Source organism: Choristoneura fumiferana, chromosome 5, assembly GCF_025370935.1.
Source record: "Choristoneura fumiferana chromosome 5, NRCan_CFum_1, whole genome shotgun sequence".
NCBI classification, from domain to species: Eukaryota; Metazoa; Arthropoda; class Insecta; order Lepidoptera; family Tortricidae; genus Choristoneura; species Choristoneura fumiferana.
Genome location: NC_133476.1, coordinates 20,060,484 through 20,080,550, shown reverse-complemented (window position 1 = coordinate 20,080,550; position 20,067 = coordinate 20,060,484). Strand labels below are relative to the sequence as shown.

General features: G+C 42.2%; 1 protein-coding gene across 1 annotated transcript; it reads left to right on the top strand.

The window, feature by feature from the left end:
• Positions 1-929: 929 nt before the first annotated feature.
• Positions 930-20,064, top strand: melt (ventricular zone expressed PH domain-containing protein melted). Its single transcript, XM_074088363.1, is given in 15 exon segments — positions 930-1,461; positions 2,158-2,412; positions 3,193-3,397; positions 3,871-4,130; positions 4,572-4,718; positions 6,710-6,864; positions 7,300-7,415; positions 7,554-7,631; positions 7,634-7,663; positions 8,789-8,878; positions 10,675-10,799; positions 11,338-11,704; positions 13,107-13,375; positions 14,115-14,387; positions 14,911-20,064. Coding segments are annotated over 15 exon segments (2,721 nt in total). The 5' UTR covers positions 930-1,356; the 3' UTR covers positions 15,157-20,064.
• Positions 20,065-20,067: the final 3 nt, after the last annotated feature.

Here is a 20,067-nt window from a genome sequence, read left to right as displayed (position 1 = left end):
AGCAGGGCTTGTTAACGTTACCAAATTCACACTATAAGTAACGTTAAATAACGGTAAAAATCATAAAAATACCTAGTACCGGTATTAAAATTTAACGTTAATTGATAACTTAACATTATTTAACGTTACCTAATTACCGTTATTTTTACCGGTAAATTTACTTTACATTGTAGGGCTTGTTAACGTTACCCAATTCACATTATTATAACGATACCGAAGTAACACTATTGGTAATTTTTGCTATGCACCGAGTGTTGCCAATTTAGCGCGTGCATACTCGCTCGATAAATGAGGATAATCTAAAATTTAACGTTACCCAAGCTTACCGGTTAATAGTAATATAAATACCGTTAAAATGATTTAACGATACTTTTGAATTAACGTTAATTAAATAAATAGCTGATAACTTACCATTTTTTTTACCGGTAAAAAGTTGTATAAGTAACGGTAAATCGTTTAACGTTAATTATCATTTAACGTTAAATCGGTTTGACAGTTGGTAACGTTACCACTTTTTAACGGTATTTAAAGCCCTGACTGACAGGAGCTTCTATGGGCGTGTACACGAAAAACAGGGTCGGTCGGTATTTCCATCTCCGTATTATCCGGACAGGGATAGAGTGTCACCCACATTTGACAATGAGAACTAGGTTTTTTATAGAGACCTAAAACTTACTATAACCATAATATTATTAAAACAATAGTATCCTACAACTAAAATTTCAAATAACAGAAGAATTTGAAAAGAAAATAAAAACAATGTTGCATTTATGGATCTTAATTTGGTGTCAAGTTTTCAGGTATAATAACAATAACATTTAAATACGATAATAAAGAAGTTTGAACTTTAAAGTACCTTTTGGAATGTTGATGACGTTTCTAGAATTCGTTCCGTTCTGCCAATGAATACAAGAAATGTAAACAAGTGCTCAATAGAAATTTATAACTGAAATCTTGGAAAGAGGATATTATTCTAGGAATAATAGAATCTTGTATTTTTGTACTTTGTTAGTAATATTATGCTTTTTAAATAAGTATCTCCGCATTGCTTAAAATCATAAATAAATCTTCAAAAGAAAGGAACGGAACGATAATGTTACTTTTCCTATCGAAAGTATAATCTCGCTCGTCTGGTTTTAATTACTTTAAAATAGCTGAAATATTGATAGAAATGTTTTTTCGCCACATTTGAGTGTCTTAAAAGCCAATGTTATTACAGATATAAATTCATGTGTGCTGAAAAGTTCTTTGTGAAACGAGTGTGATGTGTCGGTTGAAGTAGTTAGTTGGTTGTGATTATACTATGCTAGTTTAGTGGCTGGGGGCTCCGTGTCGGAACCCTAGGCTATCGTGACAATGCACGAGCTGTTGAAGCACGTCTTAACGGAGCGGGACTTAACCCGCGCCGGCGATTTATTCTCCATTCACGACTCCCAGATCGTCGACGATTTGAATGAAGTGGTAAGCTGTTATCCTTCCTAAACAGAGACTTTATTTGTGTACATATATTGTATTGTTGCCTAAACCACTGGTAGATATTAAAAATATATCCCATCTAGGTTTTATTTAGCATCTATTTATCCAAAGTGTATTTTATAATCATTGTTATCAGAAATCAGAATTATCTCTGGATGAACTCTTTGAGGTGATAACATTCACGGCAAGCTGTCGCATCTCCTTAAAAGTAGCTATATGTATGTGAATAACAAGTTAATGTTGCATATTCTTGAAAGATAATTTTTGGTAGTTCTGAACCGTTATATTTAACTTTTATTACTGCATGGTTGTAGCACATTAAGAAGTGGAGCCAATTTAATTATGTTAATCACCTTTAATGTGATTCTCTTTATTGTAATTGGCTCTGTGACTAAGTTATGATAAATCACATAATTAAACCTGGCTCTTAACTTGTAACAGATATTAGCATAAAATCTACTAGTAAAATAAAAGAAATTCAAGATATATTTTTACGGGATGTAGACAGCCATTATCTTTAATATAAATCCCAATAATGCATTGTGTCTACTTACCTCATAATAACATCCTGTAGACAATATGTCTAATATAAATAACCGTAAACCATTTGAAAACTGTCATTACACTTTTTATTACCTACATTAAAATAATTCCTTACTGAATGTTGTATGTCTCTTGCAGCTAAAACAAATAACTGAGATCTCATCCCGTCCAGACTATATCCGCAACGACCATGACCAAGCCCTAATAGAGATATGTGTCACCCGTGTGACCTCTTGCATCAAGGAGACAGGGACGTTGGAGAAATATTGTGGGGCGCTAGTAGCACTGCTCGAGTCCTGCTTGCACCACAACCTGATGCCCATTGGCCATCTGCGAGATGATGACCCACCTCATGCCAAAATAGCATCTGATGTGATCGCTTGTATTGTTTTGGTATGTTTGAACATATTCTAAAACAATAAAGTTTAAGTATATGTCTGACAACACAGAGTGTAGGGTTCTGTAAATACTGCAAATATTCAATATGGCACCCCCATACCATGGGGGAAATGAGCAAATGTTAACATGGAACCCTTAATAATTGAATTGTTTAAATCACGATTATTCATGTCTCAAGATAATTTGAATAGTATTAGTATTTGTTTGTGCCTTGTATCAATCGTTGAATGACAAATTTATTGATGTATTTAACTAATTGATAATTAACTGGTTTTGCTAAGCTGGATTTATAATTTGAATAATGTATGTAATAATTGTAACGATTTTATTCCTCTTGCACTTTCAGTCAACTTGTTTTCATTCTTAAGAAATACAATAAAATTACAATCATCATCATCATATCATACCTTCATCTATATCAGTCTCCCTTGTCTTAAATTTTAACTATAATAATAATAATAATAATTAGTTAGTAGCAATCTTAAAAATAATGTTAGTATTTAAAAACTAAGTTGGATTTTACCTTTAAAATAATTTCGTTTAAAACAGGACAACCAACATGATCAGCTATCATCTTTGAGATGCTGTTTGGGCTGCTCCTTATTCTACTCAGCAGTGACGCATAGACGACTACGACTATGCATAGTTTTGTTCTTAGAGGTCTTTTTCTATCATTGGTAGCCAAACAAAGAGTGGTCTTCCACATCCTTGCATCGTCACTGGCAAGCTTAATAAGCAATTATAAATACAATAAAACATTTAAACGCTTTCCAGGTATCATTCCCTATCCAACCAGACAAAGAGATCAGCGGCAACAAGAACGTAATGGAGCTGTTCCTGCCCGTAGCGGTGCAATTCCTTCACAAGGGCAACCGGGAGATATCCCGGCACATGGCGCGTTACCTGTCCCTGGCCGCGGTGCACCACGCGGGGCTGCTCAAGCCGCATGTGCAGACCATCATGGACTCTATCATGACTGGTGAGAGTCCATACGAGTATATACATATGTTCAACTGGGTAGTTATATGTAGCGGCTTGAGTTATAGTTTCCACACAGGCTTAGTACAGGTTGGGAATTAGCTCATACAGCCATTGGATTGGCTCATTATGGTTACATACACCTAGAAAAAAATCTCCTAATAAATTTTAAATGTAATTTGGTACATGAATTCTAATAAATTTATCCTGTCCGATTTCGACGTCGATGTGAGACGCTACGAACCTCGAACCTTTGACAACGCATTCATTTAGGTTTGATTCCCACTTTTGTTTGCGTGAAAACATTTGTACAATGTACGAATGTTTGCGCGCGAATGTGAGTGCTTGTTAGGTATTTACAACAGACATTTATTTATTTGTAAAATGTGTCACCAACACATTTTTTATTTTTTTTGTTTGCCGCCAAACTTGCCTGGGACTCCCTTTTCACTAAGATACGCTTCACTCACACAGGAAACTACCCACTGAGTCGCATCCTCACCAACCTATATGAAGTGTGCCCGGAGCCTTTGGAAGGCCACGTGATGGCGCTGGTGTCTCTCCTGCCGCACGCCGAGCCTGTCGAGAAGAACTCCCTGTTCGCTCTGTTCGAGCAGATCGCGGCGCGGCGCCCTGACGCGCTCAAGACGAGTATACCGCAGTTGTTGTCTTATCTGTGCCCCAGTACCACCAGCCAGAATGATCCGGGGTGTATGTGCGTGGATCTCTTGCAGGTATGATTTTGAATGATTGTAGTTACTAGGGGCTCTGTGAGTTGTAGATTTCGCGAGTCTGTCTTTGCATAGATGAATATGGCCCTGTCCGCACTGCAATTTTTCACCGCGCGATATTTATTCGCGCGAATTATATTCCGTGCTTTACATACAATTTCTTTGCGATTTTTTTCCCACCAGTGCGAATACTCGTATAAGACCCTGTCCAGACGGAGCGTTTTGCGCGCGACGGCACTGGCGCTTATCGTGTCTAGTGAGAGGGCTCTCGCGCAAAACGCTGCGTCTGGACCGGGTCTAAGAGTCAACGTGTTACTTGCAGTATAGCGAGAAAAAAACAGCCCGGAAAAAATTCGCATTGCGGACTGGGCCTAAATGTTCGATTTGTTATTAAAGCGGTTTTTTTTTGTTTTTCTAACTAATATGTTTTTTTAACGTGTTAAGCTGATAGTGTGCGTGTCCCGCGCGCGCGTGTCGCTGGTGTGCGAGCAGGGCGCGGCGCTGCGACGCGCGGCGCGGCCGCCGCACGCCTCGCCGCAGCACGTGGCGCTCGTCGCGGCCGCGCTCGCGCAGGTCGGGTACACCAGCAAGGTCAGTGCCCCCCTCAGTGCGCGGCGCGGCCGCCGCACGCCTCGCCGCAGCACGTGGCGCTCGTCGCGGCCGCGCTCGCGCAGGTCGGGTACACCAGCAAGGTCAGTGCCCCCCTCAGTGCGCGGCGCGGCCGCCGCACGCCTCGCCGCAGCACGTGGCGCTCGTCGCGGCCGCGCTCGCGCAGGTCGGGTACACCAGCAAGGTCAGTGCCCCCCTCAGTGCGCGGCGCGGCCGCCGCACGCCTCGCCGCAGCACGTGGCGCTCGTCGCGGCCGCGCTCGCGCAGGTCGGGTACACCAGCAAGGTCAGTGCCCCCTCAGTGCGCGGCGCGGCCGCCGCACGCCTCGCCGCAGCACGTGGCGCTCGTCGCGGCCGCGCTCGCGCAGGTCGGGTACACCAGCAAGGTCAGTGCCCCCCTCAGTGCGCGGCGCGGCCGCCGCACGCCTCGCCGCAGCACGTGGCGCTCGTCGCGGCCGCGCTCGCGCAGGTCGGGTACACCAGCAAGGTCAGTGCCCCCTCAGTGCGCGGCGCGGCCGCCGCACGCCTCGCCGCAGCACGTGGCGCTCGTCGCGGCCGCGCTCGCGCAGGTCGGGTACACCAGCAAGGTCAGTGCCCCCTCAGTGCGCGGCGCGGCCGCCGCACGCCTCGCCGCAGCACGTGGCGCTCGTCGCGGCCGCGCTCGCGCAGGTCGGGTACACCAGCAAGGTCAGTGCCCCCTCAGTGCGCGGCGCGGCCGCCGCACGCCTCGCCGCAGCACGTGGCGCTCGTCGCGGCCGCGCTCGCGCAGGTCGGGTACACCAGCAAGGTCAGTGCCCCCTCAGTGCGCGGCGCGGCCGCCGCACGCCTCGCCGCAGCACGTGGCGCTCGTCGCGGCCGCGCTCGCGCAGGTCGGGTACACCAGCAAGGTCAGTGCCCCCCTCAGTGCGCGGCGCGGCCGCCGCACGCCTCGCCGCAGCACGTGGCGCTCGTCGCGGCCGCGCTCGCGCAGGTCGGGTACACCAGCAAGGTCAGTGCCCCCCTCAGTGCGCGGCGCGGCCGCCGCACGCCTCGCCGCAGCACGTGGCGCTCGTCGCGGCCGCGCTCGCGCAGGTCGGGTACACCAGCAAGGTCAGTGCCCCCCTCAGCTGCGCGGCGCGGCCGCCGCACGCCTCGCCGCAGCACGTGGCGCTCGTCGCGGCCGCGCTCGCGCAGGTCGGGTACACCAGCAAGGTCAGTGCCCCCTCAGTGAGCGGCGCGGCCGCCGCACGCCTCGCCGCAGCACGTGGCGCTCGTCGCGGCCGCGCTCGCGCAGGTCGGGTACACCAGCAATCAGTTCGCCCCTCAGGCGCGGCGCGGCCGCCGCACGCCTCGCCGCAGCACGTGGCGCTCGTCGCGGTGCGCTACGCGCAGGTCGGGTACACCAGCAAGGTCAGTGAATATCAGTGCATTACCTGAACCGCATTATCGCCGCAGCACGTGCGCTTCGCGGCCGCGCTCGCGCAGGTCGGGTACACAGCAAGGTCAGTGCCCCCCTCAGTCGCGGCGCGGCCACCGCACGCCTCGCCGCAGCACGTGGCGCTCGTCGCGGGCGCTCGCGCAGGTCGGGTACACCAGCAAGGTCAGTGCCCCCCTCAGTCTAAACTTTGTTTTAACGCCCGTAATAACAGACTGAAAGCCACACTTAAAAACCTCACGCAACAGTGCGCCATCTAGTGAGACAAAAAACGATAGCCCTCATTAGCGTGCTGTTCCTCTTTAAAGTATCGCTCGAAAAAGTGACAGCGCGCTCGAGCTGCACGGTTGGCGCATAGTACGTGTGTACGTAGCCTTAGAACGACAAGTTGCTCAAAGACTAAGTAAGGCTGCGGACGGGCAGACAGGCGGATAGATAAACATTTGGAAACTATAAGGGTTCCTTTCTAACAATTTTTATCATTTCATTTAAAAAAATTGATAAATAAAATACCTGTTATTCTGTCTTCTAATGCTAATATTTTTAACTTTTTTGTGTAGGAACGTGCGCAAGAGGCGTTAAACTTCATCCTGGAGGAGATGGCGACAGGTGGCGCCGCGCACGCGGCTCTGGTGCGCGAGTGCACCGCGCTCTGCAGCGCGTACCCCGCGCTCTTCACCGAGCGAGTGCTCTGCGCCGTGCGCCCCGCGCACAGGTAACATGGCGCGCGCACGCGCAGTTGTAACTGATTTGACTGTGCTCCACTTCGCGGAGCTCCTATTTCAGGGAACTTTTGGCTCCTTTGACCATTGCAAAATTAACATAAAGTAAACCTATGTTTAAACCTAGTACCTATGTTTTGGTTATTGTGTGTTTATAATATTGGGTCGGCTCTACTTTCCTATATCCCAGTTAAGATTTGCAAGAAGAATTGTGCAAGTTGCAATACATCGCGAGGCTGTAAATCAGACGAGTTTATGAAAAGCGAGTGGATTATTCTTTCAGGCGTTTTGGTTTTGGGTATGGCCACTTTTTGTGTGGAATTTGTTTTGAGTTACGCTTCCTGACTTATTATTTATTCGTAGTTTCAGACCTAAACTGGCATCTCTCTACCATTTAACAGTTTAAAACCGATTATCTTTTGTTGCAGCAGCGAAGTAAACCGCACGTCGGGCGGCGTGACCATCGTGAAGCTCGGCGGCGCGAACGGTTCGCCCGCGCCCGTTCCCGCTCCCTCTTCCGCCAACGCTACATCCCAAACCACCTGTGAGGGCACTTAATTATTTATTTTAATTTATATGTATTTAAGAATAAGAATAAGAATAAGAAACATTTATTTGTTAGTAGTTATTTCTATATATTTTTTTGCGCTTATTTTATGTTTTTAAAAAAATGTGATATTAGCGGCAGGCAGCGGCGGCTACACGCGGCGCGCCAAGCTGGGCGACTCGCGCAGCACGGGCCGGCTGCACCCGGGCCCGCGCCGCGCTCCGGGACGCGCCTCAACGTGGCCGGTGAGTGCCCCGCTAGCTACAGCGGCCCGCGCGCGGCCGCTATGCTATGCTACAGCGGCCACACGCAGCCACACGCGGCCAAATGCGGTCACACGCGGCCACACGCCGCTTCACGCGGCCAAATGCAGTCACACGCAGCGACACGCGGCCTCTCGCGGCCAAATACCGCGAAATTATTTTTCAATACGAATTTTGAGACATTTCTATTCTACTAATTCATTTATGGTCTGACGAAACGAAACAATGCAAGCTTAAGGTTCACCTTCCACTGAGAGCGGAGCGGGCGCCGCACGGACTCAGTTCAACTTACAACGATCGCCTATCTTGAGCCACTGCTGATCCCGGACCACTCCCTAATATACCGCAGCCATAATTTCTTCCGCCTTACAGGGCGCCGCTTTCCCGGTATTTTGCCTACTGCTTCAAACTTCTATATTCTATTTTTTCTAACATGATTCAAATGACAGATGCCAAACTGACGTAACTAGAGTCCCTCCTACTGTTACGCAAACTATCGATACTTTTGCATGTACCTAGTGCTAAAAGTGGCAATACCATTATTTGTTGTTTTAAACGTTACGCTATCCAATTGAAAGTCATATTTGAATTTTAAAATATAATTTATTCAACACTTGGAGTGTCACTTTCACTGACGAACAATCTTGAAAATTAATAAGTTCGTTTATTTTACCGCTTTTATTTTTACTGATAACCCTCACCTCTAGCAATTGCGGCCGATTGAAACAAAATTGTAAAGGCGTTCATTAAAGAAAGTACGTTAATATAACACAGTGTCTGTCTACGCAGTAACTTAACAATTTGTTGTCAAATTTGAGTTCAAATATTCGAACAATCAGCAGTTTAAATGTGACTTCATTTTTTCAAGCATTACGAGTATATATCTCTGTTGGAAAAAATAAAAAATTAGTTACATAATCATCATGTGTCATTTGAATCATGTTAGAACAAAATGAGTCTAGCATACCAAGTTCCTATTCTAATATTATTCCACCCGGGGATTCTTAGCACCCCTGCCCCATTATTTTTATAATATGGTCTCAGTTCTTCTCAGGTCTCAGCCTTATAATGTCTTTGTTCGTGATTTAATGTAATGTACCGTTACAGGCGGCTCAGTGGGCGGCTTGCACAAAAGCATGACGCGGCTGTCTTCCTCGCAGCAAATAAACTCGCAGCACACGCCGTCCACTAACACAGGTAAACTCAAGAAGACATCTTTAATTTAAAAGAAAAATAAAAAAACGACAAATTTAAAAATTAAATTACAAATTGGGCTAGTGTGATTAGTCTTGCTTAATCAATTAGATTCAGTAAACTTCAGGAAGTTAGTTGAGGAAGCAAGATGAATACGAACTAGTGATGTAACGAATATTCACATTCGCATTCGCGAATATTCGCATTATCTTTCCATATTCGCATTCGCGTTCGCATTCGCGAATATTCGCATTATCTTTCCATATTCGCATTCGCATTCGCAAAATTTCTGCGAATGTTTTGCGAATATGAATATCAGAAAAAATACAATTATTAGATATTAGTATGTAGGTTAATAAAATCAAAATACATTAATTTCTTTTGTTTTTTATACAACAAAAAAAAAATAACCTCGTAATCACATTATCAGTCTTCACTTAATCATTTGGTATTATTTATTTATTTACTTTGCGATGCATTCGTATAAACTGGGTAATTCTCGTAACAAAATACAAACGGAACGCACTTCGTTCGAACAAGACTGCCATAGACAATTGGCGCCAGAACGAAAAACTGAATATTCGCATTCGCGAATGTCGGTAGCAGATATTCTCATTCGCATTCGCATTCGCGAATGTTCATAAAATGACATTCGTTACAGCACTAATACGAATCTTTCCGAGAAAATACGATGACAAAGCATTATTCTCTGTATGTTATTTTACTTGGTCAATTTTAGACTACCTTATACCCAGCCCAGTAACTGAACCTGCCTACGAAGCTTGAGGTTCCGGGTGCGAACTCCGGTCGAATACGAATACGAATGTTTGTTCTCGAGTCTTGGATGTTTAATATGAATTTAAGTGTGTATCTATCTATTTATAGGACATTGTTGTAGAGGCTGGAAAGTAAGCAATAGATGAACGAGTTAGTTTGAAGGCCGACCCGAAGGGGAGACTTTCGATAATACGAGTTCATCTATTGCACTTTTGGCCGAGACTAAACACTGTGCTTTTACAAAACAAACAACTGACTGACTGACTGAATGCTCCTCTCATCCACTCAAAGGTTGACTGGTAGAGATCCCTTAAAGGGATAAGGTCGCCTTTGTACATATATTTCATTGTTTGTCAATTGTGTTTGTTTACTTATTTTGTAATGTACATACAATAAATAATTTACATACATACAATAACAATCCAAAGACTGCGTTGCTCCCGTCGATTTTAGTTTTTCTTATTCTTTTGTGACATATTTTTTTTAAACGAGTCCGTTTTCGAAGTGCCCAGTACCCAACCACATATTTAAAAAATAAAAACGTCATCCTCGTCGTGTCCGATCTGCTGCGATGCTGAGGCGTTTTTTCATACTTACATTTTTTAAAGCATTTTGTGCATATTATGCGTTTAAGAAAAAAACACCTAATAAAAGTCAAAAATGACGCATTGTCATTGGTAAATTTAATTTCATATGCAGCAGACGATTACTTTTGATTGGTCCGATTGTCGTTTTCAGCACGCCCGGGAAAAATATTTCGTCGTGTTTAGCGAGCCATAAATGAGTCAGCTGTTAAATGTACATACATATATAGGCAGTTTTGGATACTGGATTTAGGTTATCTATGGCCATATTTTCGAGCAGTGTTGTGAAAAGTATTTTTATCCGTTTGCCTACAACCCGTAACACAAGTTTGCTTACTTTGGGACTAGTCCCAAATATTGACCTAGGTCAAGTGTCCCGTAATATTTATTTATTTAATTGCCTGTAGTAATAGGGTTTATTGTTTGGTCTGTGTGCAGTGGCATCAAGCAGCAAGGGCGCGAAGCCGGCGCCGTTGCCGGCGGTGACGGTGGGCGGGACCCGCGCGCCGCCCCCGCCCCCGCAGCCGCACGCGCACACCATACACATCGGACCCACCACTAACGTGAGTGATCCCTGACTTATCTCATTTTCTGCCGTCATTACAACAAAAGCCTGCTTCAAAAATATTTCTTCTGCGGGACCTTCTAATAAGATTTTTTTTTTTATTTCGGACAACTACGAGGTCCATAATTGTTAATATACAGACAAATCTTAATAACCAAAGTTAGGTTCTAAATTAGTAGTTTATATTTTACTACAAAAAAAAGTACAGTAGACAATAAAAACTTTTTAAAAGCGATGCGAACAATTGAATACAACTTTTTCACTTTTAGTTGAGAAAAAACCGGAACAGAAGAACCGTAAAAAAAAGCAAAATGGAAAATAAAGTGTACCGGTTTTGTGCAAAATAAATAACCTGTAGTAACTTTATCGCCCTACTACGCTAGAATAACTGTAGTAGGTATGGCTTCATAAAACTTCATAAGAGTCTAAAAATTCATTCTAGCATTTTTTTGATTGATTAAAATAATCATCTATCCGAACTGTCAGTACATTTCTCATTCTCATCATAGTTATATGATCTTTTTATTTAATCCCAGAACGCCGGCCCCACGATAATAACCAACCCGCCGCCCCAGCCCCAGTCCATATCCGTGAACCCTCTCACCGGGAAGTCCACGGACGCGCTGCCGCTGGCATCCCCCGTGTCCGTGACGCACGGCGCCGCGCTCGGCCACGTGTCCGTGGTGACGCCCGGCGTGACGGTCACGGCCCGCCGCGCCAACAACACCAGCGTCACCATGATCAATACCAGTAGTAACCAGAACCACAGGATCAGCGTGTTCGAGCCGTACCCCATGAGGGACACGGTGCAGCACTTCTGCGAGAAACATCTGGATAAGATCAAGGCTTATATGGATATGGTGTCGCTGAGGCTGCCACCGCCTGCCAAGTGCACCATTGAAGGTAGGATTAATTCAACAGTGTTTTGGTTTTTGTTTCCAATGAAACCCTGATCCCTAATCCTGGTTAATAAATTATTATTTCGTCAGGGTTGAGTATTTATTTTTTCACTTAGTGAAGTAAAGCCGATTTATAATTTGTCTGATGTGTTGTGTCGCGTCAGAATGGTTTCGTTCCATTCCATTTGCATACATTTCATATTTCGTCACTGCTTTGAAAAAAATCTCGTTTCTCAAATCAATACGTCAACAAAATTGAACCTTAAAACAATGTGCATAAAGTTAACGATAAATTATCGATTTCGAGGCATAAGTTTTATAAAAGTAGTGACGATTTGTTATATTATCTCACCACATGTATACATGTATACCTTGCGTGTGCAACTAACTGCGGTGGGGTGTGTTTCAGTTCCGCTTCGTCCGTCGTATCGTTTAAATCGTTGGCTATAAACAACTGAGTCAACCGATTTTATAGGTACTCGGGCTCCCCTGGAGATCTGTACAATCTGACACCTGACACAATCTCGTGGCTTGGGACCCTGAATGTGGATTTATAGCTAGTTTGTAGTTTCTTTCTTTAGTGTAATTGTTTAATGTTTTACGCCATACGATTAAATAGATAATAGGTATACAGTCTAGTATTTTGTGGTCGAATCCGGATATAAGTCTCGTCATCGTCACCAATCACGTCAGAGGACACAAGTGAAACATCGTAGCCAGTTGCACACTGCTTTAATAATAGCTATACTCTATTTGTACTATTTTTTATGTTTTCTAACAGAGAATAATGCTTGAAAAAATTAAATCACATAAAAACTGCTGATTGTTCGATTATTTGAACTCAAAATTCGCTAACAAATTGTTAAGTTACTGCGTAGGCATTGGGTAATATTAACGTAGAGCTAGTGGAGGGTTATCAGTATTTAATGAACGCCTTTACAATGTTGTTTCAATCGGCCGCAATTGCTAGAGGAGGGTTATCAGTAAAAATAAAAGCGGTAAAATAAACGAACTTATTGATTGTTCGTCAGAGTCGGAAAGTGACACTCCAAGTGTTGAATATATTATATTTTAAATTGAAATATACTTTCAGTTCGATAAACGTTTAAAACAACAAATAATGCTATTGACTTTTAGCAAGGTCAATATGGACTAAAGTTGATAATCGTTTGCATGTTAAAACAATAACAATAGAAACTGGTCATTGACACTTTTAGCTTATTTGGCTATGGTACATGCAAAAGTATCGATAGTTTGCGTAACAGTAGGAGGGACTCTAGTTACGTCAGTTTGGCATCTGTCATTTGAATCATGTTAGAAAAAATAGAATATAATTAAGAGAGGAGCGTCTACGTACTAGATTCTAGTACTAGAATGAGAGTATGAGTATCGGTTCGTTCCTCCAGAGCAGCGGTCCAAGAAGCAAGCGCGTCTCCAGTTCGCGTGCGGCACGCGCGGGCCGCACTGCCTGTACGCGCGCACGCTGTTCACGATGCGCACGCGCGCGCCGCGCGTCTGGATCCACCTGATGTTCCTGGCGCTGCAGGCGCGCCACGCCGCCGCGCTCTCCTCCAGGGACGCCTCCGTCTCCAGTCTCAAGCACTGCTGGGATATACTCAAGTGCGAGAACAAGACTTTCCTGACGCTGGTCACTAGCGCGTTCCCGGGGATCAAGGTCTGATTGCTGGCTTCGATATTGTGTAAGGGCAGTTTCAAACTAGCGGTTTTTCTGTGCGTACAAGTATACGGTAGTTTTTGGGATACGCGCTTACACCCGCTTTGGTTTAAACCTTGTGGCAAAGGGCGCACCCATACGCGTAAATAAAACACTAGTTTGAACCCGCCCTATCCACTTTTAATCCTTTAAATGCCTGATTTCGTTTTCATATTTAAAAAAAACATGTGATACCCAACTGGCGTTACAAATACGAGAAAAATAATAAAAAAAACATGGATATTTTTTTTATGAATTTCACTCTAGTTAAGTGGTAAAGAACTCTGTTGAGATTTCTTACAAAGTTGTGAACAAAGTAATCTCTGAAACTACTGTACTGGTTTTAAAATTTCTTTTGGTAATAGAAAGCTACTCTATGTTAGGTTAATATATCGTCCAGGATAGTGCAAATCAGCGTAACTAGCATTAAATAACTCCGCCAAATATTTGATAAATTTAGCCAATTTTCAGTTTTCATTCCAATTCTTTGAAATAAAAAACAGATATGAAGTTAAAATTATTTCCCCTAAAACTACATGTAGTGCAGATACGCGGTATTTACGTATGACAGATAAGTGGATTTGGAGTGGACTGATCTTTACCCCAGGTGCAATATTTCTGCGTGCTACGGACGAAGTTGCACGACACAGTCTTCGTCATAAATGATAAACTACATAGTGCCATTGTACAATGTTGTTAGGAGCAAGAGATGCTGCTGAACGAGCTGCTGGTGGCCGGGTTCTTCGACGTGTTCTCGCTGACGCGGCCGCTGGAGGCCGACGCGTCGCCTACGGCCGCCACGTGGGGCTGCTTCCTGTGCACGCACCCAGAGCGCGCGCCCGGCTTCCTGCAGCCCGGAGCGCCCGTCATCGAGGGCACGCTGCGCGAGAAGAAGGGCCGCTGGAGGCTCTTCCGGCGCTGGCGCACGCGGTACTTCACGCTCTCCGGCGCGCACCTCAGCGTCAAGGGCGCGGTGAGTGCGCCCGCAGCGGCGAGGGGGAGGGCAACTGTTCCCAAAGCTGTGGTAGTCTAGTGGTTTCTATTCCCTCTAAAACTCGGTCGAACTCGAGGTAGCACGTCCGGATTTTTCAAAATAATTTTGCTAAGTCAGGTAACTACAATTTAAATTTGCTTTGAAAAACAGTCCGAGGAAATTTCCGAGTCCCCGCCTTCTCGACGCTATTCTTCGATTGGTGAGCTGTACATTAGATTAGACTACAAAAAAGGTTGAAAGAAATACTACTTTAGCCAGCACATGGCTGATTGATTTGATAAGCTATATTCTATTTAGTCCAACTAACTACAACTTAGATAAGTCCTCAAAGTTATTCTGCCCACCGGCCCCTTTGAGATTTTTTCAATGGTTAGTTAACGCCTTATATTTTTCTCGTTGCACAACCACTATTGTCTCCTAAAATCCTTCAACGTCCACAACGAGGCAGCGCTCAAATTGAAAACACACAACAAGTGATCAAACATCACACCTCATCTTACAGAGCGGTGGCGAGAGCATAGACATCAACCAGATCCGGTCCGTGAAAGTGTCCCGCGGCGCGCGCAACATCCCCAAGGCTTTCGAGATCTTCACGGGAGACCAGACCCTGATCCTGAAGCCGGCGGCGGGCGACGCCGAGGAGTGGGCGCAGTGTCTCAGCATCGCCGTCGCACACTCGCAGGCGAGGCACGCTCCTGCCAAAGCCAACAGTCTGCCTGCGAGAGGACTCACGCTCAAGAGCTTCTAAGGTACTTACTCTTACAAGGTATCTTTTTTAATTGCTGGACTGAGTTATACATATACAACCTACTGGCTCCCAGTGGCGTGGCGTCGTGACAACTCGATTCCCATCAGCTTGCTTAGATTTGATATCTGTGATGAGGATTGCATGACTATAATGACAAGTATGACAAAACTTGTATGTGGTCGAGGAAAGTGAATCGCGGACCGGAGTCAGAGTGGCACTTTTTCATAATCAATTTTGCTATGATTTCTTGTCAGATTTATGGGATGTCAATCAATATGACATCAGTAGCCCTGGCACAGGATTCAGCTTCTTTGACTGTACTGACTCCGAGGAATTGCATTCGAAGACATACCTAACTCACGCTTATCTCTCTGGGTTGTCTTACAGCAAAATATTCCCTCCACGCCACTGTGGCTACAGAACCCACTCGTAGGCGAAGCACGCGCCCGCTAAAGTCAACAAGAGCTTCTAAGGTCTCAACTCACTCTTACAAGGTTTCTTTTTTAATGAATGTACTGTAACTGAACTAACTTACAGAACTAGTGCTTTGTCACTATACAATAAGGCAGGGGTTCCCAAATACTTAGCGAATAAAGAATGTTTAGCAAAGAAAGATAATTCAGATGAAAATTATATTAATCTTTTTTTATCTGTATATCTGTCTCTTTCTAAAACGGATTTCTTCGTGAAACTTGCGTTTGACGTTACACGGTAGTAAATCTTTCTGTCTAATCTATGAATTTCAAACCTTTATAACTCTGTTATATTATATGTGATGCTTTGATTTATTTATAAATTAAATAAAAAAGTATTGAAATATCTTATTACTTTCGCATTTATAATATTAGAAAGGATAAGATTTACAATTGATTATATTTTTTTGCCAGTTGACAGCCGAATTTTTTGGCAATTGAAATCCGTTTTTTGCGTGCTTATAGCTTAACTTTTTACTTCATTTTTACAAGAGATTTAAATCTATATAAAGCATAACCACTGCAATAGGTCCTTTTACAATTAACTCGAATTTCAATTTGCATACCTATTGAATCGTGAAAATTAATATAAGTAGTTTCACCAGAAGTGAATGATTGATTACACTCACAGCTACAAAAAGAACTGATTGCACAAAAGGAGAATGAATGAAATTAATGAGTAAATGTCAAAATCCGGCTGTCATTACGCGACATGTTCTTGTGTGCGTGACCTCAACTTTGGTGGTACTACCTATACATTGTGTCGCAATTTTAGCTCGCATTATATTTCTATTCCTCGCTATGTAAAGGAAAAAGTGCCTAGATATGACTCAAAGTATGCATTTCAAAAACAGTTGATAATAATCAAAACTAACCCCCTGTCTCACCATCCGTAGATTAAATTTATTTGAGGGATAAATGTGATGCCGTCTCTGTTTGTTTTGTTCGAATATACAGAGACGGCATCACATTTATCCGTAGGATAAAATTAAACAATGGGTGGTGAAACAGCCCCTAAATCTTGTAAAAGTGAGCTTGAACATTTGACCGAATTTTAAGTTTCGCAGTGGAAAGAAAATTAGAATGGCGATATTGAACTTAATTTTATATACCTACTAGTGTTTCTGCTGTTATTAATAATTTAGTTTTTCGATGTGTACAAGTTGCGACCATGTTATTCTTGTTTTTTAAGACTACGTTCGTAAGATGCCAGCAGCAATGCGTCAACTTAAAAATAAGAGATATTTATGTACTTATTCGGTGCAAGCCCCGACGCAGCTCTATGTAATTTATTTAACGAGACGCCTTAATTATTTCTACGTAAATTTATTATTGTACCTATAGCCTTCTTTGTAACAATAATCAATTAACAAGTTGTGTTTGCTGTCTTCCTGGTTGAAAAGGATTCGTGAAATTGTTTATTAAAAATAAGATGTATAAAATTAATTAAATTACAAAGTATTGTAGTGTCAACATTATGTCATATTGTAACTGCCAAAATTTTGACTGCATTAATGAAATAGATCTCATACTAGATGTAACATATACTCATAACAATCTAGTATTAACTGTTCCCGATTAGATATTGAGGCAAATTCAGAAGGAAAGGGAGAAATAACTGCACCATCTGGCTAACACTAGTGTTTACACCCTTATTCTGAGTTCAGTCTAGCCTGTGCCCAGCAGCGGCATGTATGCATGTATAGGCTAGCCAGCTAGCGGCTAGGGCACCGTACCTTAAAATACCAATTAACCAATTGGCATTTCATATTGACACCCTATTTCGTAGATTTTTTATTTAATATGGGTGAAAATTACAAAATTGACTAATTGAGTAGAGTAGTCTGGATGAAAATTATTTGAACTATTTTGACAGGTAAAATGTTGCCATAAATGAGAAAAATGTTTACAGCTAGGTAAATAACAATATGTTATAGATGTAACTAAGTGTAAAACAATTAACATTGGAAAATGGACAAGTGAGGAACTACAAGTATTCATGCAAAATATCGTTGCCTTCATACAAAGCCATAAGAACAGCACTGAACTGTGACAATATTTGTGCATACTGATCTGTCAAACGCGTTTGGATAATTTTGGCCACGGCTTTAGTTTACTCTATCCTTTTCTATAACAGAAGATTTGAGAGGGAAGGAAACATACTAAATATCATACGGACAAAATTAATGTTAAGATTAAGACTGACGCAACCGCCGATATTTTGGAGTGTATACTGAGCAGCAAAAAATCTGGCCCTCAAATGTATGCAGAATCGGTAATTTTGTATGAAGGGTGGGCCAAATTGTGTGCCGCTGAGGATAGTTCTAAACAAACTTCAGCAACTTCATCTTTTAAAATATAAGATTGAAAATTGCTTTACTCCGAAGATACGAAGTATAACTTTCTTATTTCAGCAGATTGATGTACGTAAAGTGTTTCCCCAAGTTTACAACTTCACCGATATTATTGTATCCGATAAATTGGATTTTCATATGTCTTTTTCTGATTGTACGGGCTATTGGCGACGAAAATATCACACAAGTTTTAATATTGCTTCGTCTTGGTGTGGGTGTACCTTTATGTAGAATTGAAAATATGACAATAGTAGTTGTAGCTCAAAAGGTGTTATAAGACGTGAATATTGATAGTTTCATTATGACCGACCATTAGGAGGAATGAGCCATTAACGCTAAACCCCTTCCTGTACTTATCCTATTATCCCAGTAATAGTAGTAAATGTTTGTGTGTGTTTTTTAACTTTAACGCTAATACGAAATGTTGTATTGTGGCTGAATTTCGGGATATACGAAGTGTTGAGATATACAATTTTGGCAATTTAGTAAAACCTCGGAATTTCAATGTCAGACCTAACGGCTCAAGCGAGCGAAGCCGCGGGTAGAAGCTTGTTGCTTATTATAAATGCAAGAACGTATGCTCACTACATATCTGTAAAAACGATACAACGCGCCGATCTCATTCCTGCACCACAAGAGGTTGCACCGGTCGGCAATGACCCTTATTTATGGCATAGGTTAGGTTTTTGATGTACTTACTCTTTTGTAGCTGTAGTGACAGTTAGCAAGTGCCTTTTGTATATAATATAGCATGTATACATTGTATAGCGTTAGGTACGAACAATGTATGAGCTTAAGTACAATGAATTTATATGTATACTTAAGATTTGTTTTAACGATAGTCCTGGTATTGATCAGTTGCTGCGCGGTACTTTCGTTTAATGATTTTATATGACATTTACTATATCAAAATGTAATATAAAAATTGTAATATATTATTAACGATTGACAATGAGATTTTATAAAAAGCTCTAAGACTGAATGCTGGTCATGTATCATCTACTTCATTATCGTTTTGTGAGACCAAATGTTTGTGATTCAAAATTGACATTCCCGTCCTGTCTGACAGTTGTCCTGATAGTTTTTAAATAATTATTGTGGTCTCAAAATATTATTTCTAGTTGTTGTATAAAATGACATTATTATTAGTTTGTTAGGGTTCAATATTCTTGTGACAATGACAACTCTATGTTATTTAACTTGCCATTTCGCATTTTCAAAGCACAATCACAATCATATTATAATAGTGTTTGGGTAGAAGTAGTGGCGTACAAAAGTAATGTTATAAATTATAATAGATATGTCGAGTTGTGAATATCCGTAGCTCCGCGCCCGGCCTTACCGCACCTTGTCATCGCCAAATATTGAGTGTTCATCATGTAACCAAATTGTTTATTCCCTTGTTATCGTACTTGCAATAAGTGCTTCCAGTAGGGCTAAGGTAGTTGTTAGGTAACTGTAACGTCCATTTACAAGTTTGATATTAATATTAACAAGTTTTTATTTGTACCGACCGGTTTTATTATATTATTAACGTCGCCTGTTTGGCATTAATATATTGATTTACAATTAACTTATTTCATTTGCTCACCATTTTAGAATTCTTTAGTTGTAATGTAATGTTTGCCTGTACAATCGAATTGTATTATGTTCTGCTGATGCCATTTTTATATATTGCATATTGTAAAGATATCTTATGTGAAATATAAAGTAACATATGATACTCATGTTTATTATAAAGGAAATGGTAGCAGTCAATAGTACAAAGGTTTTGTTCTTATTGTTTTTGATCTAGCGGCGCCAGCTGGCTGCGACGGTCGATGCATTGTACAGATAGATATTTATACAATTTTATACATGTTGATTAAGTTTAAGTTTAGCTTCAGGAAACACGGTGCTAATTGTCTTATGAACTTGGAATAATTCAATTTTATGAGTTAATTCGCATACTTAGTTTCGTAAGGAAATGTGAAGTTTTTGAGAGCAGCAGTCGCTTTAAATACCTACTATTGTTTAAAGTATTCAGGCCCTTGTACTTACAGTTATTTATTGGTCAATAAATAAAAAGTTCTGTTGGTAAACAC